General features: G+C 40.0%; 1 protein-coding gene across 2 annotated transcripts in view; it reads left to right on the forward strand.

Annotated features, from left to right (window-relative positions):
* Positions 1 to 17,735, forward strand: part of Sm (heterogeneous nuclear ribonucleoprotein L) — a 148,329-nt gene that overhangs the window by 40,621 nt on the left and 89,973 nt on the right. For both annotated transcript variants that reach the window (XM_071715399.1, XM_071715408.1), the window contains exons 4-5: positions 14,477 to 14,562; positions 15,880 to 15,976. In XM_071715399.1, coding sequence (XP_071571500.1) covers positions 14,477 to 14,562; positions 15,880 to 15,976 — 183 coding nt within the window. The remainder of the gene's footprint in view (positions 1 to 14,476; positions 14,563 to 15,879; positions 15,977 to 17,735) is intronic.

Here is a 17,735-nt window from a genome sequence, read left to right on the forward strand (position 1 = left end):
GATATATTGGCGTTCGAGTTAATGAGAAGAGTCAGAGATTCTCGTTTTACAAACAAGATAAGAAAAACGTCCATCCGCTGTCTGTGAGATAAACATTCCTGCTAATATTATTCATAAAACGGAAACCTCGGACCTCTGGCCCTTATTAAATTAACTCAAATCCGAATATATCTCAATTGCACAAAACCCTCACGCAGTAATTCAAATTATAAGAGGCATTCTTCGTGTTTAAGCGCGCCTCAAGCTACGATTTAGGAGCTTAGGAACGACACTTACAGCCTACAGCGTAAGTTACAGCGTAATTAAGCTCTCGGGGGATGATACTTTCGCACGTTCATAATTTACACCCCGCGCGCCTTATTCAAGCGCATTCCGGAACGGAAAAGAAACGCAGGGCAGCGCATTCGTCGAATTACGTTCTTTCCGTGAATTCCTGGCTTTCCCGAATTTACATAGGAATACTCCGCGCAGAGTCAGCTTTTTTTTTGCGAGAATTACCACTTCTTCTTGCATCGGCGATCCGGGCCGAAAGTATGAATGTTTTATGCGAATCCACCGCCGGCTTTTATGGACATCGCGTAATTAATTCGCGGGGCAAATAGAATGAACGAATGCACTACGAGTAATATTTGCCTGGGGTCTTTACGCGCATAAAGCAATAAAATCGGTTTCATTTGCAATTTTACAAAATTTACAGAAGCGTTTATCATATAAATAAAAAAATTCGTTTTAAATAATGCGTTAACTCTTTTCCTCTTTCTTTGACTACTCATAACAAAAAACCTTGTATACCTAATCGTTACGTGAATCTCATATCAAAATAACTTATCAGGCGAGATAAAGTTTTCTATCTTGACACACGGGCAGTTCAAGAGTTACGTTTTGATTAGGGATCAAAGTGGAGAGCACGCGCGGTGATTTACTCTGATTTCTGCCAGCTCGAGTCTTGTCTCGTCGCGCAAATGACAGTACGGCGACATATGGCCTTGTGTACGGAGCGCGCGTCGGTACACTACCAAAAACAAACATCAAGGCCGCGCGCGCCCAGTCGGTCTCATTTCCTCGAAATATTTGCCGCGTTGCGAAATATACACGTAACACGTAAAATATTCTCTATTCTTCAATTTCGAATTGATTGTCAGCATGCGATTGATATATAACGCGGCTTCCCGTACCTCGGAAGACGCCACCCGGCGATTTGCATATTATTCCGCGTTATCGATCACGGAACGGCAGGCGAGTCGCATTTAAACCGAAAGCTCAGAGCGCGATGCGGAATACACTCGAATGCAAAGGCGGAGATAAGTATCGCGCCCGTAAGTTCCCTGGACCGGTTTACATTTCCCATTCTCTATTTCGCTTCGATTTCCATTCCGAGTGAATCAATCGCGCGAGATATCATCGGCCTAGTTTACACCGATCTCTTGATACGCGTATCGAATAGTATATTTGAGCTGATCAGCCAATAATCAAACTAATTTACTAGTTATTTACTATTTAATACGCGTATCAAGTGATCGGTGCAAACTAGGCCATTGACGATCCGAAAAGTTAGATACGCTTACGAATCTGAGCTATAGTGATCGCTTAGTAACTGCGAAATACAATGGCGTTTGATGTCTCGTAGCAAACTTGACGCGACCGCCTTTCAATGGGTAATGCGACGACAAACTGTGCAGCGGCTTTCGTTATACGCCAGTGACAACACGGTGGTCTTGGCGCTTTGTCGCAAAAACAAACCGGACAAGGCCACATGCAGTGTATTATGAATTAAACGCACGCTGAATATTGTATTGCTTGCGCTTTAATTTAATTGCGATAAATGATTTGTTGTATAGCTTGCGTTTTATTTCGTAAATTTGTTAATTGTCTAGAATAACGGTAATTTCGTCTAATAAGTAACTGAGAGAAAAAGCATTTTAGAATCAAAATATTGTTACCTGAGATATTCTTAATTTTGATGAGCGAATTTATTTCAGCTTACTCTTGAATACATGTTACTATATATTATTACTAACAAATTTTAACTGTTAAATTGAGAATTATTTGAGCCTTTTCTTTAATGGCAGTTTGATTAATTACTTTATTTATAAACAATTATTATTGAATTTTTTATTTAAAAAAAATTTATCTTTGTTTTGAATGAGAAAATTAAAAAGCGAATAACAATACAGTAATTATAACAAATACTTTTAAGCCTAAGTCTTCTTTGTTCATCTATCTTAAAACAAAGAGAGAAAGAAATGTGACTGACGCAACATGCAATTCAATATTTTCGGGTCGGAACTGCCTCCTCAATTTACGACTTCGATCCCTTCGGTAGACTGTTATTCTTTTTCGCCCTCTTATCGCTCTTATTTCTCTCAAGCTTGTAATAACCGAAAACCATATAATCACGATTTCGCACTTTGCTATCGGTGGCATGCGTCACTCCGTATTAGGACAGTAGATAAGTTCTCTTATTTCCGACGACGACATCACAGGCCCATTACGAGCGTCGAAGGACCCTTAATCTTATCCGTAATTCCAATAGCACGGTCGACGACTTCCCATAAACATATATATACACGGGCACATAAAACGCGGAGGGTATATCGTTCCCTTTCAGAGCTGCGACTTTTATCATATATTTCAGAAATATATCAATATGGCGGGACGTGGTCGGGAATTCTCGATAAGCGATATGAACCCGGAGATAGGCATGATGGATCTACGTTCTTGTAAATTTTCGAAGGAGTTAATCGCTGCGAAGTTTCTAGTCACTTCAAATATAGTTTGAAGATAAGCGTTCTCTGCAGATTTGATAACCTTTAGATACCAGTGCTTTGAAAGACTTAAGAGTTTGAAGATTTCTCTCTCTCTCTCTCTCTCTCTCTCTCTTTCTCTCGAAAATTTATAACAAAGCACTCTCGGAATATTTTAAGAATATATATATACTTCAAGATGCCTTAAAATATAAGAACAAAATTTATGCAAATTTTATGTAAGTTAACAACACAGATTACATTTGCATTTAAAAGTAATGAGTAATTTTTATGCAACTATTTGAAATTTAATGAATTTAGAGTATTCATCCATGCTACTGTTTATATTATAATAACATTCCGCAATCTGGATTTACTCTACGGTTAATTTCAGCATACGAAAAAGGTATTTAATCTTGCAAATTCTGCATAATTCTACATTTCATTCGGTTTTTGATCCTACTTAACCCAATTCGTCGAGTAAAGCATTAAGAGCCACAATAACCCTCTCAGTTTGTGGTACGCAACACACGCTGGTTGTCTCGTAAAGATAAATCAAGTATTTCAAGATGCGAAAGCTGCGGTTGTTTTGAGTACAAGGAAGAAAAGATTTATTTAACTTCCCGTGAAGAAACTTCATGTAAATTTTCAACTGTGAGGATTAACTCTCCTGAGATTCGCACATTAAAACCTCATAACTTACGATATATACATATATATAAGTTAAGACCTTTAAACTTCTGTAGTTCGTAATATTCTTCGAGCGATATGGAACGGAGTAAGTGAGTTTACGATTACACGGAACAACATAGGTCGGATATCAAACGTCGATGACACTCCGCCGATCGATAGCTGCGAGATGAAGTATAAGCTCTTTACAACAGAACGCCAAAGGATCAAGAAGGATGAAATCCCGGATTTTCAGAAAGCTGTGGAGAGGAACGGAGAGAGAGAGTGCGCCCTGCGTGTGCTCAACCACCGCCGCCGCCGCCGCGCTACCGTCGTTAAATCCACCGTCGTGGGTTGCAGTTTCCACTGTGCAAAGTATCTGCCGCATTGAGAGAGAATGCATAGGCTTTATGGGTTTCGCGGAAGGAGGCCCGCCTGCTTTACAGCTCGCGATTATGATCAGCCCGTTTACTACTTGTTGAGCAACAATTTCGTTCGCCTAACACCCGCCGCGGAGTAGATAACTTCACGCAGCCGTTCGTTAACTATTTCCTATACTGCATTATTAACTATAAGTACGCCGCGCTGCAAGAAGGAAGTTCCTGGCGCACGCCTGTCGGCGAAATAGAGTATCTTGTGCGTTATATTGTCTTACGAGAGGAATGGTTTGTTAGTGTCGCGTGAGGTTTTTACGTTTCAGAATATTCATGTCTAAAATATAATTATGACGACATTTTCTGTCCGGCGTCTTTTAACCCGGCAGTAAAGTCCGCTAGTAAATAAAATATAATTTATGAACCCTTTTGAAACACTTAGAATGCATATTTCTAACAAAGGCCGGTTTTTACGGCCAGAACGCGCATATATAATATACGCGAGAGGTCGCGTAATAGTTGATTTATCGCTTTCAGAATGACCGAGCGCTACCCACGTGATGGCACGTTTGCTGTTCGTTAATTACGAATTTTTAGTATCATAGAATTAATGGAAACGCTGGACGAAGTAATTATCTGCAGTTACCGCTTGTTGGACAGCAAAGCGTTTGGCTTCCGGTGCAGTTACCGCGATAACTTCTTGAATTTCTCAGGCCATTAGCTATCCCGTTAGCAGGCTATTAATTTGCGTGACACGCTGAATTAGGAGATCCGCGCGGGATCCAGTTTAGAAACTCCGATACAAAGTGGAACGTAGCTGAATCTATTTCGCCCATCCCGGGGATGCACAATTGCGCGCTCGTCCGCGAAGCCTTTGAATATTTTAAATCTCTTTTCATTTAAGCCGAGCTTAATTGACTCGGGAATGGAAATCAACGATACGCTGAAATCGCGGCGGGGGTCGTATCTTGGCGCTGACCTTAATAGGATATATCGTACGGGGTAGCTCGTATTTGGCGATACGAGGTCGACGGTTACCTTTGTACGACCTCCGTTCGCGATAAGGGGTACCCGATGTTGCTCCGAAATACATAACCGCTCTTCAGATAAGCTTTCCTCTTCCGGGTATGACATAGCGTTATCGTTGGATGCATCGAAGTTAGTTACTCGATGGCACATTGTTGCCTCCGAGGGATAATGACGGTCACACACGGTTTTTTTTGCTCGTTACACGCTTTAAACTCGCGTTGGCCGTAGCGGCGCGATGTTATTTTTTTCATTGAGACCTATTTTCATTTGTGTACATTGTTAAACGTGTACAAGATGTCCTACATCTACCGCATTATATTTCAATGAAAGGTCATACGGCCAACTTAGAGTTGGTACCTCTTCGGTGAAAATAGAGAGAATCAAGAGCGGGATCACTTATTGCTTTCCAAGCTTTCTCCTGCTTTAGTATTATTTATTGACTGAACTACTATTATTATACTACCATAATAGAAATAGATTTATTGCTGTAGAAATAAGAAACGTATTTTTCAAATCTCTTTTCTTCGAAATTTTAAAAATTCCACTCGCGTTTTTAAGTTTGCGTCGTTCTACAAATCGTATACGCCAAATGGTCTTTTTCAAAAACGTATGTCGCCGTCTCTGCGAGTCCCTTAGAAGTGCACAAAATGACGTAATGTCCGAAGAACAGACTCCCGTCTCTCCAGGGAAATACGAAGCAGGGTCCTTGTAGCATGGACCTACGTCACTCCTCGGCTCCTCGACTTTTTTCCTGACCCGTGTCACGTGCCGCTCGTTGGAAAGTTTTCCGTATTCTCTCCCCGCTTGATACGACGCGGAACAACCTTTTCGCGTATGCAGGCCAGTCGCTGGAAAATGTCTCCCTCGGAATGGCTTAATTACCAGATGGCTTTGGTCTTTATATCTGTGAAATACCATTATTAACAAATATGGTTGGTCTTTAGCCCCCGCAAAATCCTTCTAGGTACTTGGAATCTCTCTGAATTTCCTTTTGCTTTACAGCAATTAGTGCTTGAATTACCGGTGTTTAGTAGTGTTTTTGTAGTATTTTACCAGACAATAAAAACGAACAACACCTGGAACAACAGGCTTTTTTCCTTCTCTTATGACATATACGCGTCTTATGACATATGATAAATATAAATTATAAATAAGCATATATTAATGCATTAGTTGAAACATTTTGCATGAAAAATTTCCAGTTATATCGTTCTCCGAACGGATCTTTAAATATTCAAAACGGCTTAATTCATCCCTGACCAGAATTTCTCTTGCAAATCTTCTTTTGATAACAAAAAGATTTAATAGTTCAATCTTCATTTAAATTAATTCCACGAACTATATAACCTGACCGCATGATTTAATATCGAAATCCCTCGATTTTTGAATAGCCGATATCTTAAGTCCCAGTTATTTCCTTCTTCAAATATTAGGTCGTTGGATATGAAATGTCAGATTTTGAAAGTTTGATCTTTGTAAAACCTTCTTACGCGGGGCAAATACTTTCTGGTAATAGATCACTGTGTGTCACAAGCGTGAAAATTTTCAAGCTCGTTGAATTTCATCGAAACGAAATTGAAAAGGTGAATAAGATCCTGAGGGAAAATTTGAAGAATAGATATATAGTTACGGTTATTTTATTGCTTAAACTTCGCGTAAGTAAGTTTATGTGGGGGTTACCTAATTAGCGTAACTAACGTAAGTTACTGTAACGAAGAATTGAGTAGTTGAGACTTAATTATCGTAGTATTTAATATCGAAACTTGGCAAATTGCGGAAAGACGACGCGCGATTAAGTTCCGAACGAGGAAATATCGCTTCACTTTTCGTCAAGCGGGTGTCGCGCGTCCATCAACGTGATCCTCTGTCTTCCCAATTTCATGGAATTATCCGGGGATCGTAGACGTAAAACCGCTGTTTCACGTGCACCATTGTAATGCCTTTAACACCGAAACAATGACCGCTGGACGAAATGCGCTCCGAATACAGGCTCCATCGAGAGAGCCTTCAGTGATTCCGCCGAAAGTAGTAAGTGCGGGTTGACCTTAATCGTCTCTCTATGGAACGTGTGTATGTCTGTGTGTTAGGAAAGCGGATGATTATGGCCGGCAGCATTCCATAGAACACTAGGGTGGAGTTTTACCTTCTTAAGGGAGCAACAGAGATCACTGAAATTGAGCGCACACGCGCAGACATTGGGGGAGATCATAACCCCATATTGTCTGCGTGCCTCGAATTTTTTTTCGTTTTTACTTGCTTTGGATAAAGTGACGCGACAACTATGGTGAATTTATACGAAAGGTGTAAAATAACAAATATCTATGACGAATAAACATTTATTTTGGATTTTAAATCAAATTAATTAATTTAAAAAAATTTATGACAAGAAATAGATCGAGGATATTTTTTTAACATGAGATGTATTTTTGTAACTTAACATTATTATCTTATAAATATAATACTTTTATTTTTACATATTACTTTCCGTATAACCATCGTGTGCTTTAATTAAAGCATCTTGCGTTCATAAATCTATTTTATATCATTCTTATACCTATTCTTATAATTTCTAAATAATTCACTTTTATTACATTTCCCACTATCAATTTTCTGAAAATCAAAAACACAATATTTTTTAAGGCTTAAAATTTTATACATAGTCGAAATATGTTACGCGAAACTGTCACATTTAGCTGTAAAATGTGTGGAGATGACACAGGCCATAGTTTTCCCGTCCTGGCCGGGTCGCGTGACATTTTATATTCGTAGAAGAAAGGCGAGAACAGGAGGAAAAGGCGCACAGCGCGGTAGGTCAGTTATGACGCCAGATTTCAGTAAGGCCGAAAAAATGAGCTGGCGTCTCTCGGGTTTTCCGCTACTTCTCCTCGCGGAGACTTCTCCCTCATCATCTCACACGGCACTCATTTGTCTTGCCCTCGTAACCGACACTTTTGTCTCTATATCCTCCCTCGAGTGCGACGCGTTCCGCGCCGCGGCCCGCGATACGACAAATGAAGAGCAATGCGTATGAAACATCACGCGTTTCCAAGATCGTTCTCACGAGGCGATGTCCGTATCATCCGACGCGCGGCTCGACGAATTTCCCTCGAGAAATTGGCAGCAAAATTGAGAACTTCTTTCGTCGGTTATTGCCGGGTTTCTGGCATTCGCGTTTCGTTTCGTACACCCTCGTATCCCCGCGGCTTACATCGGTGTTGTTCAATTAGTGTCTGGCTGGAAAACCGCGAGTTTCCCAGTACCGATCTCGCTAGACTCCCCGAAAAGATCCGCCGGAAATTAGATTTTCGACAACTTCAACTGACTGAAAAATAAGATTACCTCGAGTGGACGAATTAAATTTAATTTCGGCCCTTCAAATAGAAATAAGTATAAACACTCTTGTTCTAGAGACGTGCGCTATATTGCGCCGAGAAATAATTCTAATTATATTTTGATGTTCGTGAGTCATGATTGATAGCGTAACCGGAAAATCAATACGTGTGTATGTTTATGAATGCTTCATTAACTTTTTACGAACTGCTCCGTGTCGATAAGCACTGTGTATTAAAATTGAATCGTATATCGACGTAGACATTAAGATACGTGCTTAACTATTTTAATATAAAATATAACGTTACAGCTGCTTTACATTTCGTTTTCGATTGAATGATAAACATTTAATAATTACATGGAAACTTCCAATATTTTTATATAGGCAACTCGGTATATTAATAAAACACATTAATGTCATGTAAACCATCGCACGATGATAAAACCAATAATACAAAAAGAATAAAATATTTTTGCGGTCTTATCATCTTCAGCGGAAATTATAAATTCGTTGATAAGCCGATTTCAGGTTGCAGACCGTAACAGCTGATGATAGGTTTATTTATCATTAATATTCATGCGGAATAATTATATAAATTATAACTTGGAAATTCACAGTTTAGATCTACAGGATGTAGGTTACTACATGAAAGTTCGCGAGTGGAGAATTTCAAGTTTAGAGAGATTAGAGACGAGAGTGTGTTAAGATTGAAATCACGAGTTGAGAGTCAAGTTTACTATGTACATCAGAATTTGGGAACGCATAACAGCCGCAATAATTCGAGAGCTTTCGATTGCTATATTAGAGAGCAATAATTGAATCTTTTGCAATAATACGAAATAAATCTTTCGTACAAAAATCGTAAGGAATATGTACATTTCTGACTGATCATCTAGCATCTAATCGTATAGCTTTCGATAAAAAGAAGCGAATATACCTATGTATTTTTTTATGCGCCGCGTTTTCGTCGTCCTTTAATTCGTCCGCCGTGTTGGTCATCGCAAGTGCCAGCGCTTATTAGGCTCACGCGCGCATATATCGAATGCACCCCGACGGGGTATACCGGCATTGCACTCGGGGGAAATACCCCAGTTTTCAGCTGCATCCCCGGCGCGTTGTCTTTGTATTCGGTCGTGTTCTCGTGTCGGCCAAATTGATGTCGTAATTGCGGACACTTCATCAATTTTTCATGCGCTTCCAGTCTCGCTCGAATGGGATTGGAGCGGGATTAGAAGCGGGACGCGCGCGCGCGCGCGCGCTTGCTCGTAAATTCGGCCACGCTCATCCCCGAGCGCCACCGAAAGATCGCTGCGCGGCAGATTTTTCGACGCGAAAAACCTTATTCTTGGTTTTTTCGCGTTGAAAATCCCTCGAATGGGCGACGTTCCCTTCGACTCCTCCTCTTCGATTCCCTGAAGAGAAGGATGATTTTCACGAAAATTGTCACTGGCATGCGGGCGCGAGAGAAATGTGACTTTTTCCATGAAAATTTACACAAGTTTGCTGTCTTTCCTTGCACAGTCACGACCTTGCAGCGTAGAACGCAGAAATTCTGTATTTTAAAGATGAGGATGAAATGTTTACGATCGCGGCCTGTTCGCTTTGATTTACCGTCGAGCTTTTAACAAATTTATCGTTACTTATTTTTTTCATAACGCGCTCTTGACAACTTGCAATCTTTGAAATTTACGGCTACTTTCAAACCCGCGCTTCACTTCGTCATCTACGACGTTTACGATGCATTAATGAATGCTCCGTCCCGCACCGTGCACATTTGTTTCGTGTCCCCGTCTAATTAATACGCGACATCGCCGCGGCGTTTTTGTCTTTCGCGGTTGGCGGGTCGGTCTTTGAGGTGGCTTTCGTTGCCGGTTACAAAGCGAGCATTATGCCTGGAACCATCTGGCATCGAGGAGGCGAAAGAGAGCCGACGTAGAATATTTATCAACAATCCGGAAAGAGAAATGTCGTTATAAATCACCGGCCTGCTTTTCCGAGCTGATTGTGTTTTATAAACGAAGGCGGATTAGAGTCGTATTAACACGGCCGGAGATACATAGGAATGCCGATGAATTAAATAAGACGGTACGGCACGCTCCTCCACCCCCGTGCGCGCACGCTGATTGATGCCCTCCGACGAAGCAAATCTATTATTACTGCCTGACCTGCTCAAGAACGAGGATTAAACCCCTTAGCTCTCCTACCAATAAACTGCATTGTCATCCGACCCGAGAACGGGAACGCCGGACTTGTCTATAGACCCCCCAAGCGAGTAATTCTTGTCTGTACTCGTTGTCTTGTAAATACAAGTTGGATTATCCCCTATAGTCGATTCTTATCATTTATCAGATGCTGATCTAAGAAAAGTTCCTGTAAAATAGTAACATGTATGTTTTATTATTTTTTCAAGACGTCCACTGTCATGTCGAACACGAGGCTGATTTGTTTTGTATATATAATCCGCTATCCCTATCCCGTTTCATAATATATCAACTGGCCAACTACCTACACAGAAAAAACAAAAGTGTCAAGTCAAAACTTATATACTCGTATACGCAACAATCAATCTTATAAGAATTTCAACTTTTTTTTTCTTAGTTAAACTATATAAATAACTTCATTCAAGCAAGTTTTCTTCGTTTAACGCAATATAATCTCATTTCTAAGATTATAGATTGTTGCGTATATACGAGTATATAAGTCTTTATTTGGCGCTTCTTTTTTTTCTGTACAGTTTACGATTTTTGTCACGATCTTTATAGAATCTCTTTATTCCGTAATACACAATACCTTCAATCGTTTCTAACATCCTTGGATATTTATTCCGACGGTGCGCGGTGCTAGAACGATCCTCCTTCACGCCTGACGTTTTTCCGTCGCGAGAACACGCGGCAGATAAGCTTCGGTAAATCACGTTTTCACGCGGCTCAATGCACTCCGTCCGGGCGAATGCATCTTCGCGGAACAAAGAGATTACGTGCTTTCCTTATCGCGATCTCGAGCGGGCGAGGGAGCACGTGCTATCGCTCTCTCTCGCGCGCGCGCGCGCGCGCGCGAGCTCCGCTTTGTGCGTCGCGTCCGCGGAAGCGTCCGCTCCTGAATTTATACCGCGGCCGACCCATTCCAAGGATTTCTCCTACCGGCATTGTATCTCGCACGGACACAAAAGGGGGTCGACGACCCGGATGGGACAACACCCCGGACAATTAGGTTCGAGTACGTTCGCCGGTCGCGCGCGCGGTCCTCGAAAAACTACTGGCGGACCGGCGCGATAGCGGCGGCGGTGCAGGCGACGTGCGCGAATCCTCGCTTCTATTCATAAGCCAATCTGAAATGCAACGGATCATACATATTACATGACGCACGCTGGATACAGCGGCCGACCGGTGCATAAAAATTTATCGGCCGTTCGCGGATACGGTGACAATTTTACATAATCCAGCGTATCTTCCGTTTTTTCATTAAGCTGCGAAACAATTTAATTATCACATCGACCGTCCGATCGTTCCTACGGTTTTTTTTTTCAACCTGCAGACAGCTGTCGCGAGAACTCGAGTCGACGGAAATTGAATTTCCGCTTCTATTTATTGATCTTGATATTTCGTGCTCGCCAGCTCCTGCTGTTTGGGCTTATCCGATTACGCACAGAAATGCGTACGCGTGACATTTTATATATAGAACTAGATTGATGAGCTTGATTCCTATGACTATGACTAATACAAAGATTTCAAGTCGGACTAATTTATCTTTCTTTGCAGAATTATACGCGGTAACAATAATCGAGACAAAATTCAATATATTCGAATTTCAAGTATAATTGAATTATTTAATTCAGTTACGATCGAATAATTTATATATAAATTTAATTTTACATAAATATATATATTAATTATATATAAATAAATAATTTATTGTAAATTTGGATTATAATTGAATAGATAAATTATAAATTAGACATTGAAAGATCACAGACTGTTATACTCTGATTATTCAGGCATATCGTAAAATTTATAAAATCATTATGGCATGATTGGCGCGCCTTGTAGGAGGAGATTGCGCTCACTCGGCGCGAGGCCGACAATCTCATTCGAGCCTTATTCAGACGTCGCGGCGCGCGGGCTTGATATCCTCTGTGATATAGCATGACTAATCGCGAGCACGGGATAATACATTGGCGCGTCTCGCGTATTCAGACTGCATTTAAGCGGCGCGACGAACCGCATTTTTCCCGAATAAACAGCGTGACTCACTGGATGCGATTCCACTAGTTGCGTGTTTTCGTCTAGCCGCGCGGGAGATGTGCCGCGCGCGGCAAGGAGAACTCGCGCGGAGGGAAGCTACTTTGGCAGCGAGCCACGTCGTGTCATCGCTCGTGCCGCGCAAATTCGAGATTTCCTCGGCTGGCGTCTCGACAGGTAAACACGCGCCCGCTGCTAAACGCTCTCAATTATCGACCATCTTGCAATAAAATGTGTCGCGGCCCGTCCGCACCCCTGCGCGATACTTAACACCTTCTTTGACCGCGTCCCCGGGACTTGACGATTACAGCTTATCGCTAAAAGACGCTCAACTCTACCGTAACCGGCATGATATACGAGTTCCATTCACATTTCTCTTTGTTAAAGTTATTCATTTAGTTTGTAGTATATTCGAAAATCAGCTAAGAAAAATAAATTTAGCCAAGTAGATTAAGCATTATATATATACCGTCTAATGTTGTTACAAATCACGATTTAAAGTTAACGTTGTATTAACGTGTAACAAAGTGTTAATCTTCAAACGTTATTTGAGCTAATCTCACGATTAAGGATTAAGGATTAAATTAGAGAGTGCTAATTGCATTGTAAATCAGTGCCATCAGCCGAACATGTTGCAATTCTGTTTTCTCTCTAATCTGTCCTACACTCTGCTTCGTGTTACAATGTCTAGTTACCCTAATTCCGAAGTGATTCGTCTCCTGTGCTTGACAAATTCGTAAATCCCAACTAAATCGATCATTATAAATCTTGAGTCGCGTAACTCTTAGTTTTACATTGAGAATCAATAAAATTAGATTATTATTTGAGAATAAAGCGAATATACAACAAAAGCATATATCTCTAATAGATTCAGAGATTTTACAAAATCTAATATATTTGAATTTTAAATAATCGAATTAATTAATTCAGTCGCGATCCAGCAATGAATAATTTGAATAATTAAATCTGAATTTATTATAATTGAGCAAGTTAACGGAAATATCAGTGAATAAGCTTTAAAGTCCGGTTATGCTGGATGAGACGTCTGGTGAGGCGAAATAAAATGCGCCAAATGGAAAACAGTCGCTGTAAAATACTGACTTTTTCACCGAGAAAATTTGGTGTTGTCGATGCGTCTATTAGGGTACAACACTCGTGAATAGGCTCAAATGCAGTTTGCCATTTGTCTCATGTTGCTCCCCGACCTCTCGGTTCTCAACCTACCTACGCCATGCAAACTTTCTGTCTGGATCTGTTGCGAGCATCGTGTGAGGGCGGTCGAACCTTATATACCGAGCGTTTCGCATACGTTGTTGCGCCGATGGGGATGCCCTGGAGAACGCAACATGTAAACTTCGTTCGATTTGCAGCGCATGATATACGATGTGCATCGATCATGTGCTCGAAATAGGTTAACGGAAATACGGAGGTGCTTCAGAACTATTGCCGCTTCTCTTAACGACAGGTTTCCGTAACGGAGACTGAGAAGAATGGCGATTGCCTCAATGTTGAGATATCAGGGATTTTCGACTAATTAAAGCGCGCGTGTTTAGAACGAAGCAAAAAGGTTCATGGTTTTCATCAATGTCCGTATGATAATATGACGTAGAAGAAAACAGGAGAATTTAATTTAAAAAGTTCAAGGCTGTGAGGCTTGTAAAACGAAGTTTAAATCTATCGTAAATATAATTAATCGTGAATGCAATTGCGTTGAAAAATATTTCTGAATCTGATATTACTTTCTGTTTATTTTGTAAAATAGTAGAGATTCCATATAAACAAAATAAAACGCGCATTGACAAAATATTTTATTTATACATTTATTCTCCTAGATTGACCTAGATCGATAATGCATTGCATATAATTTTTTTCTTCTTAATTTGGAACTCGGAGATTTAATTGAAGATTAATATTTAGAAACTCGTATTTAATTTAAAGATTAATATCCACATTTCTCTCGGCTTTTGAGCTCCTTTCGGAGAACTCGCTGAGATGCAATGCACCATCGCCTAAGTCAACAAAGTGTGAAAATGTTCTCCTAAAATATCTTCTCACGCATCTGTTAAAGTGCATTTCTCTTTTCTGTTGCAGGAAGTGTTGCACACGATCAGTGCACCCAGCGGGCAGGTTCAGCGCATCGTAATCTTTAAGAAAAATGGCGTGCAGGCTATGGTTGAATATCCTTTTCAATACATCTCGCTAGTAGTGCCTTTATTGCATCGGCAATCGCTAACCAGCAGTTTCGTCAATTTCCGTTAACGATTCTCGGAAGGACACTGTATAACTCTCAATTACGTAAATTAACACTTTAAATTCAGTTGCGCTCGCGTTACCGTACTCGCAGTAAATTACAAATGTACCGCTAATGTTTGCCAAGTGTAATGCTATTTTACGAATGCAGTTGTTGCGCGTTATATATAAAGAATTAACAAGATCATTATTATTCCTTAAGGCACAGTTCACTGAGAACTCTTTAATTTTCAAAATCGATCAAATATCTTCGTCATCTTATGTTTCGCTGGAAATTCCATTAAAAGTGCAATTTAAATTTATCGACGAATTTATCATTGAAATTTTGACAAGCAGCTGGACAAAGGGTGTTAAAATGCGCAAGTGACGTCTTTGAGTCCGACCGTGCCCGAACAATGCCGCCGGGAAACGATTTATTTTACAAGAATGAACTGTCGTGTATTTGCATGAATTTGATTTACACGATAAACTTCAGGGCAACGGCGCATTGAACACGCGAGTCAAGGGTCACCTTTGGCGAACTCGAAGCTCGCGGGATCAACTCTCCGTCTGACACGCTTTCACGAGCCGGGGAAACTTTGTCAAGACATGCACCGCCATTACGGCGTAATGAAGATTTATAACGGGGATTCGGGCTAACGGGAAGGCTCCCGATTTTTTCGCCGCGAACTCTTTTTCGGGTATTCCGTACGCGAATACGTTTAACGCGCATCTTGAGCTTTACCTCGGGAATAATGCGCCGTATTTTCGGTGAATCTCCGCCTAGTGGAGATATTCTGGAGTATATTCCGGACTATTACGATCCAAATAATAGTCAAGTCGCGTCCCGCGTGACTATAAATTCGTTAGAACGTTACGTCATGTCGGATTTATACTACGCGAAGGCCACTTTGCGGGAAAACAACATTGTAATGCCGCAGTGAACTCTGTGAGATTTCCGTCTTGTCGGAACGCTACTTTATTGCGCTTCACGTAAAACTTGGTAAACGTTACAACTCATTTAATTTCATTTGCATAGTAATTTTTATCTGAAGATATTTTTGTTGTATCTTTTCGAGATCGACTTTTTATTTATAATATTATTAAAAAGATACATTTAAATAAGGAAAAGTAATTTCAAATTTAATTGTCAACTGGTTATTGCCGAATTTTTATAAATATCGACTTAATTGTATCGAATTAATTTTGAAATTTATATTTTTCAAATATGCTATATATCCTTAACTGATCGTTCTGATTATTACGTTTGACACGGTGGAATCAGCAACCAGAGCAAAGGAAACGCTACATGGGGCAGACATATACTCCGGCTGCTGCACACTAAAAATCGACTTCGCAAAGGTGAGTAATTATCTTCCGTAATTGCCCTTCTGTTTTGAAAGAAAATTTATGCGAATTTAGATATGTAAATGCTGCGCAACGGTAAGGCGGATCGCATTCGCCGACCTTAAAAAACGATATAAAAAAAGGAGCCGTTTTTAAAATTCTGTCGTCCAGAGCATTTTACATAATACTACTCGCGTTAACATTCAAGAAGTTCAGAAAACCTATTTGCACCATTCATTTTATGCGACTCGTTATCAACTTTAATTAGCAACACCACGAGAGTGCTCGTAGCATAAAATTCTATCTAATATTTGCAATTTAGCTACGTTTCATGCATATAAGTACGCCGGTATTATTGATAAAGCTAATTTAAATGCACTCACGTTGCATCTGTAATGATAAATTATATATAACTGCAAGAAACACGAATTATATTAAATTATTATATAGATTTTATCATATTTTCTTTCAACCATAAATTACTTGACAAATGTAAAGTTCAATTTTTTCCTCCTTTAAATTTAAAATATAAATTTAAAATAAAATCTAAATACGGACTTATTAAAATAATATAGAACGTGACACGAAGAAATTTAATTTGAGATTTAATTTTCAAGTTATTTCGTTAAATATCAAAAAGCTATTAATGGCTTTTGATCGAATTTCCGTTTAGTAATGCATTCCGAATTTGTCAAAGGGGACATTAACAGGAAAATATTGACTATTCTGTACAAAATATTTTATGAGAAAATTCAATCTGTTTAAGATAAAGCTTATTCAATTTGTATAGTTACAACTTAATGCAGGATGACTTGTAGAATACACTCACGATATTACATCCGCGTTTAACCGAGCGAATCTTGTATGTGATCAGCGAAACGTGTATATCTTTCGTGCATGACATTGTAATGCTGATATAATAGAACGGTCTGTTTCTATAATTACGCTGCTCTCGTCGACTCAGATTGATTGAATCTGAGTCAGCAGAAATTTGAATCGTCGATTTAAGTAACTTATCGTAATCAATGCACCCGACTCTGTCGTAAATCTTGTAATTTAACGCTTGTAACAAACGAGCGCGACACAAGATGGATTAACCGGTTTTTATCTGATTCTACCTACCGCGCGCATTAGCGTGACACGACAAACAGCTGCACTCTTTCACGCCCCTGCTGTCGCGACTTTCACCCGAGAAGAATTAAGCTTCGTTCATACACAATACTACCATTGAATGGACAAACGTTCGTTGCTAAAGTGCCACAAAGAGAATGTGTCCCGAGTAATTTTTGAAAGTATTTATCAAAAACTATACAACCTCGATCAATGTGTCATCGCTTTTATTATTTTATTTCGTAATTGATTTTTCTAAAACGGAAAGAACGTACGCTCTTTAAAACAGCTTCTTTTTTTTACTTACGCTCTCGTTAGACGCCGTCAGATGTTATTAGTTTCAGTTTCAAAAAGTCATAATATGTTCCCGCTTTTATGACGATCGCGATGTCAGCTCGCGATAGAGACCCTGAAAGGAACATCCGGCCCATTAAGCTTGTGCGATGATTGCAGGGAGAGGAAAAAGTGGCTCGTGCCACATAAAAGCACGTCTCTTTGGCGTGAACACGGGCTATTATGCCTTATGCCTTAAAAAATACGCGAGCAGCCGAACGAAGCACAGTATTACGAAATCGCTCGTTAATGAAGACGTGAGCACGCGCGACGCGTCAGATTGCATCGGATATAATTATCCTTTTACGAGTCTCAACAGTCATAATTATCA

Source organism: Temnothorax nylanderi, unplaced genomic scaffold, assembly GCF_030848795.1.
Source record: "Temnothorax nylanderi isolate EJ_2023f unplaced genomic scaffold, tnyl_v1.0 TNYL_tig0006_pilon, whole genome shotgun sequence".
Classification (NCBI taxonomy): Eukaryota; Metazoa; Arthropoda; class Insecta; order Hymenoptera; family Formicidae; genus Temnothorax; species Temnothorax nylanderi.